Genomic DNA, 6,725 nt, shown 5'->3' on the forward strand with positions numbered 1-6,725 from the left:
AGGATGGTCTCGATCTCCTGACCTCGTGATCCGCCCGTCTCGGCCTCCCAAAGTGCTGGGATTACAGGCTTGAGCCACCGCGCCCGGCCCGAGATGCGGTTTCACCGTGTGAGCCAGGATGGTCTCGATCTCCTGACCTCATGATCCACCCACCTTGGCCTCCCAAAGTGCTGGAATTACAGGCATGAGCAACTGTGTCTGGCCTTTTTCTTTTTTTGAGACAGTGTCTCGAGAGCTCTGTTGTCCAGGCTGGAGAGCAGTGGTGCAATCATGGCTCACTGCAGCCTCAAACTCCCGTGCTCAAGCAATCCTCCTGCCTCAGCCTCCCAAGTAGTTGGGACTAGATGCATGCACCACCACACTCAACCAATTTTTAAACTTTTTGTAGAGGCAGGGTCTCACTATGTTGCCCAGGCCACCTTTTCTTCTTGCTCTAACTCTCCAACTGGAAAAATATCACTTCTACTTGGGGAAACTGAGGTCCAGAGATGAGGTCAAGTTTGCAAGCTGGCCTCTGAGGGCAGGGTAGGAGAGGGGAGGTGGGCAGTTAAGAGGTCCTGCCAGATCCCTCATCAGGGGGCTGTGCGATCTGGCCTTAGAGTGGAGGTTGCTTCATCCAGCTCAGCGGGGGCCACGGTCTTGCCACGGTGTTTGGGCAGTGACTGAGGCCAGGGGCACCAGGAGCCTGCTTGTGACCCGCCACCTCCCCTCCCAACCCCGTTCTGCCTGTTTGCAGCCTGGGGCTGTGGGCCAAGCTGGGTGTCCGCCCCAGGCTGCAGGGTTCCAGCTCCTCAGAAGCTAGGAGCAGGGGACCCGCCACCCCTCAGACAAGGAGGCTGGGTGACAAGGGTCCGTCCCCTACCCTTGCTGAGCCGGGACAAAACCACACTGCAGGGGCAGCTGCCTGCCTCACTCCTCCCGGGTGCTCTGTGAGGCCCCATGCCCAGCTGGCGTGCTTTTCTGGGCAGCCTTCCCAGGGCTTGGTGAGCATGGCCACAGCCGCCCTCATGTCTTGCTTCTCTCCCATCTTCAAGCCAGCCAAGGCTGCCAAGCCAGGCCTCCTCCCTCCTCAGTTTCTCCAGCGAGGGAAGGGGTTCCTCAGGGATTTCGCTCAGTGCCTTGGGCTGGCTGAGACTCCTCAAAAAACCCTGGCTGGCTCTTGGAGCCTCTGTTTCCTTGGCTGTAGAATGGAAATGGGGGAGACTTGCCCATACCCCATGGAGATGTTTGGAGATGCACTTGCAGATAATGTAAGTAAAAAGTGGACAGCACACGGTAGGTGCTCAGGAAAATGTGCTCAGAGGAGAGTTATGGGTGACACCAGTCTTGTCCTGCTGTTTGGGCTGGGGCAATAGAGAGGCGCCAGCCAATGCCCGCACCGTGGGGAAACCCAGGTCAAACAGCAGCAGGTCTCGGGGAGAAGGGAACCCCAAAGGGCTCATGTGCCTCAAATCCCCAACCTCTAGTTTGGCAGGGGCAGTGGGCCATGGCCTTTTGGGCAGGGGTCCTGTGCCCTGGATCTTGCCCAGCTCCAAAGCTAGTAAGCCCCAGGGAGGCCACCCCCACCAAGTGAAGTGGGCGTGAAGACAGATGATGGCAGAGGGACTTCCAGATGCACGAGATCAAATGTTTATTGATTTTTTCCTAAAATACTATACATTTAAAGGAACTCTTCAACTGAAAAGACGACAATTTTTGGTAAATCTGTAGCACAGAAATGAGGATTTCTGCTGGTAAGTTCTCGTGACAGACACAGACACAGGTCCACTTTCCAAGCAAGACATCTGCTCACTGGAAACAGTAAATGCATAGCTCGTGATGGCGGTGGGCACTGCTGAGTTACATAAAATACAGGTTCTCCCCCACCCCCGGCCGCCCCATGTGACCACAGTGTAGCTCTGGCTGCAGCACCTGCTCCCTGGCGACTCTGGGCAGCCGGAGAGACTTGTGCGGTGGGTAAGACCCAGCTTTTGTTTGCACACAAGTAATAGGACGACTGAAATCTGCAACTACTGCAAAGTCGCGGGCACTTTTACAGTGTTCTGCTACGGAACCAGGACAAAGGCCAGTCAGAAGCCGGACCAGCAGTCAGCCGGTGATGACAAGCCTCCCTCCAGCAGGCACCACGTCAGAGAGGCCCCAGGCCCACTGAGCCCAGGAGGAGACCCAGCTGGCCAGCCAGACCTGTGCCCGAATGCCACAGACTTCAAGCAGTTTACAAACGAAACTCACTGTTAAATCTCATTAAAACAGTAGATGAGTGCTTTAGATTCTCTGAATATCAAATAATATATACAGATATACACTGAGACATGACAGTCTAATATAAAGCATCTTTATCTACAGATGCATTTGCTTGAAAAGTTAGTCTTCTTTTTAACTCTGAATCACTGATAAAATTGTTAATTTGCAAAAGAGTATAGTTTTAAGCAAGAATAGAGTGAAAATAATTTTTAAATATGGCGATTTGGGGGAGTTCTACCGAAGGTTCTATCTAAAGCTTCCATTCAGATGCCCAAAAGCACAAAGAGCATTAGCATTCCCAACAGAAACCCGACCATAACCCAGTTCCATCTTCCTGCTACAATCTGTTTCCTCAAACATCATCTGCCACCTGAGGCTAAGCCTACACATGGCACGGCTAACAGGGCATGGGAATAGGGAGATCGCTTCCTCAAGACTGGTGTGCATCAATCTGTGCCATAATTTAAGTAGAAATGAACAGGTGTATAAAAAAGTATAACTGTACATAGCCTTTAAATTAAAAACCTCAAAATCTTCACTCAGAAAATAGGATGTAAGCTTGTTCATTTAAGTTGCAGGTGATGGAGTCGTCAGAGAGAGTAATCAGTGGAACAAGATCAGTGTAACCCACCATTGACTCGGAAAGGAGAGACAAAGTCAAGAACATAGAGATCCATGATAGGCCAATAGGCACAGTGGGCGGGGAGGGGCAGCTATTTCTGTTGTTCTGCGTCTTCCTGTGCTCAGATCCCTCCAGCTGCACTCGGAAAGGTGCCGAGTCCCAGGCGAAATGACCAGCTCATCTGCCTTCCGGGGACACCATGAAGCCAAGAGCAATGGAACCATCATCTCTTGCAGGAAAAGGAGTGGATGCCCACATGGCTGGCTGAAGCTCCTGGGCCCGCCGCCTCCGTCCCCCGCTGGCCTGACCCCTGGCTCATCACTGGATCGCCTCCACATAATTTGCCGGGTATAGGCCAACTTGCCCGTTGTCCAATCGTCCCTTGCACCAGCCCTGCTCATCCTCGTCCTCCATCTTGGTCAGCTCGTCCCCTGTAAGACAAAGAGGGAGCCGTCTCCATGAGAGGGTGTGACACCGATGGTGGGCTAGAGAGCCGCATTCACGAGCTTCGGGCCCACAGAGGGAAGGCCGAGGGCCTGGTCATTTCTCTACTAAATGCATTTTAAGTTGCCTCTTTGGTCATGGGCCTCTGACAGATCTAGAGATGACAGTCTCACACAGTAATTTAGAGCAAGCAGCTCTCAGCTGCCACAGTGGCTCCCACTGGGACTGCAGCATCGAGCTCCATAGGGCTGTGCCTTCCTCACCACCCTGGCCAGGTGGCAGGAATTCTCCCTCGGTTGTGCCCCTCCCTCACGCTGGGCCTCTTCTGTCCTCCCCACTGGGGCCCCGGCCGCCTTTCTCCCAGCAGCTGTCTCTGGGGTCTCTCCGCCTTTGTTAATCCCTCTCCTCTGCAACTTCCAGGCTGCGAGAGGGGAAGGGACCACGTCTGACAGTCATACCTGTCATTCTATCCCCAGCATCTGGCTGAGGACTTGTGCACGGTGCCATGTGTCAACCCTTCCTGACACCCTGAGATAGGAGCCCCTGGCACTGTTCTGGAATCTCCCTGTGGCTCTAATGTATTAACGTGGTTCCATTTATCTTCTGCTTGTTCCAGCCTGAAGGACCTCCTACTTCTGGCCAGGCCTCAGGTAGAGGAGGAGATACAGAGTTGAGAGGAACTGATGGAGCCTGGTCTCAAGGAGGCAGACTAGGATGGTGAGGAGGAGGTGGCACTAGGGCGGGGCCCCAGGTCTGGCATTTGCCAGGTTAGGGAAGCAGAGCAGCTCAGAGCCCAGGGGTGGGCAGGGCCCGTGTGCTTCTGGCTGGTGACTCACTGCAGGGAAGGCCAGTTGGGCCTGCTGGCTCGGACCTCGTCAGGAGCAAGCAATTGGTGGCAAAGAAATAGTCCCAGTGCTGTTTGGCCTTTATTGTTAAGTTTGTAGTTTTGTAACTCTCTTTGGCATTTTTTGGTCCATTTTTCAGAATTAGATGCAGTTTTCCCCCTGGTTTAGCATTTTCCTGATGCTTTGAATTTTGTATGGCAGCAATGCTGGTCAAGATGCCTGCGGAGCTAACGCCTGGGGCTTCCAGTGCTCCCCGGACTGCCTGGGCTCAAATCCCAGAGCCACCACTCACGGGCTGGGAGACCTGGACCAACTGCCTCCACTCCCTGGGCCTGTGGCCCTCATCTGTGGACTAGGGGTGCTGTGAGGATTAAGTGTTAAGACACCAAAGAACCCTGGGAGGGCGGGACACGCGTAAGCACTGGCTCAACCTCCCACTGTCATGCCACTTCTGCCAGAGCAGTGCTCCTGAAGATCTGACCCAGAGGCATTAGGAGCAGACGCAGGGGCCACAGGGCAGCAGTCGTGATGAACCACCATCTCTTCCCCTGCTTTGTGCCTTGGGCCCCTGGCGTTTCTTTTGTCCTGCCTTCATGGGCTGCTGTGCTCACAGGCCTGGCTCCAGGCTACCGAGGCTAGGATGAGACCTGTAGCCCCACACTACCATGTGGCAAACAGCCAGAGCACCACAAGAGACAGACGGATGTCAAGCCACACCGGTTGGGAGCTAATTTTGCATTGTTAAAAAGCAGGATAACACAGAAAATAGAACGAACAGGAAAGCTTTCACATTGTGCAAATGTGAACTGGTGATTAGAAGGTTCATTTCAATCAGTTTGCTTTTGACAATTTACTTGAATCTGGAAGAAACATTTTAAACCTACAAAATTACTGTCAAACCCAATAGGTAGGATTGAAAAGGAGTTAGAAATTATAAACAAATAAACCAACAAAGTCAGGGGTAACAACCCCAACCAAAGATATCAGAAACTGGATGAAGATGGCTTAAAGGCACATTAAAAAAAAAATCCCAAAAAACAAAACCAAAAAAACCCAACTTCTCAAACTGGGCAGAGGCAGCTAGCTGATAACCAGCCCAGGGGATGAGTGTCTGGGGACAGCAGGGGGGCATTTTGAGTGCTGAGGGAAGGAGGTTGAATGCTGGTTAGAAGCTAGGCCATTGGGCACAGCCCCCAGGCCCTGGCTTCCCTGCTGAGTGGGGGATTGGGGTGGTGGTAGTAAGGCAGCCTTTCCCACAAGTGTAGCCTAAGGGCAGGGGCACACTTCAGCCTATGTGGGTTGAGTTCTGGCCCAGTTTCCCTCTTGGAGTGGTAGATGCTGCTTCTAGGGGAGCTTCACAAAGAGGGCAAGAGAGAGGGAAGAATCTGGGTTGCTGCTGAGTCTGCTTTGGCCCTAGGCCACTCCAGCTTCCTTAGGTGCTACTAAGATAGCAATTTTCCTTTTTTTTTTTTGAGACAGAGTGTCACTCCATCACCCAGGCTGGAGTGCAGTGGCATGATCTTGGCTCACTGCAACCTCCACCGCCCAGGTTCAAGTGATTCTCTTGTCTCAGCCTCCCCCGTAGCTGGGATTACAGGTGTGCACCACCATGCCTGAATAACTTTTTTTTTTTTTTTTAAGTAGAGGCAGGGTTTGGTCATGTTGGCCAGCCTGGTCTCAAACTCCTGACCTCAAGTGATCCTTCGGCCTTGGCCTCTCAAAGTGCTGGGATTACAGGTGTGAGCCAACAAAGGTGTGGGCTAGGACTGCATGACTGTACCCCAGCTTGGCTAACAGAGTGAGACCATGTCTCTATTAAGAATAAAAAAAAAGATTATCATTGAAGACCATTCAAAGAAGAAAAAGACATTGGACAGCAAGTCTTCACAGGTAGAGCACACATAATCAGGATCCAGGCTGTTTCATAAAACTATGGTTCCTGCTCCTGGCAACACAGGTATGTGTGTGGGTTGGTATGTGCATGGTAGGTGGGGGCAGGTAGATGTGCACACACACAAGTTACTACCTGAGACAAGGCCCTACCTGGTCCAGAGGCATGCCAAGTGCTACTCCAGGGTCTGGGCAAAGCTGTGGCATTTCCTAAGGGCTTCTCTGACAGTTGGGGACCCCTGGAGAAAGGCTTCCCTCAGGGACCTACAGGGCTAGCAGCTCCCAGAGTACACATGGGGGAACCTGGTGGTCCTGGCCAACAGCTTCTCCAGATGCCCTTCTGCGTGACTAGCCAGTGCCCTGCAGTTCACAGCCTTGGCCCAGCAAGGGGAGGCATCCAGGCACTGGCTTGGGGGCACCTCACTATTTCTGAGTCTTGGCATTGGGCATCTGCTACTATTTTTTTTCTTTTTTTTTTTGAGACCGAGTCTCGCTCTGTCACCCAAGCTGGAGCGCAATGGCACAATCTCAGCTCACCATAAGCTCCACCTCCCAGGTTCAAGTGATTCTCCTGCCTCAGCCTCCCAAGTAGCTGGGACTACAGGCAGCCGCCACTATGCCCTGCTAATTTTTTGTACTTTTAGTAGACAGGGTTTTACCCTGTTAGCCAAGATAGTCTT

General features: G+C 52.6%; 1 protein-coding gene across 4 annotated transcripts in view; it reads right to left on the minus strand.

The window, feature by feature from the left end:
* Positions 1-1,613: 1,613 nt before the first annotated feature.
* The window catches only part of PACSIN2 (protein kinase C and casein kinase substrate in neurons 2), a 145,833-nt gene continuing 140,721 nt past the window's right edge, over positions 1,614-6,725 (minus strand). For all 4 annotated transcript variants that reach the window (XM_011983998.1, XM_011983997.1, XM_011984000.1 and 1 more), the window contains one exon: positions 1,614-3,297. In XM_011983998.1, the coding sequence (XP_011839388.1) occupies positions 3,185-3,297 (113 nt within the window). In that variant the 3' untranslated portion in view covers positions 1,614-3,184. The remainder of the gene's footprint in view (positions 3,298-6,725) is intronic.

This window comes from Mandrillus leucophaeus, unplaced genomic scaffold (genome assembly GCF_000951045.1).
Source record: "Mandrillus leucophaeus isolate KB7577 unplaced genomic scaffold, Mleu.le_1.0 Scaffold26, whole genome shotgun sequence".
Lineage (NCBI taxonomy): Eukaryota > Metazoa > Chordata > Mammalia > Primates > Cercopithecidae > Mandrillus > Mandrillus leucophaeus.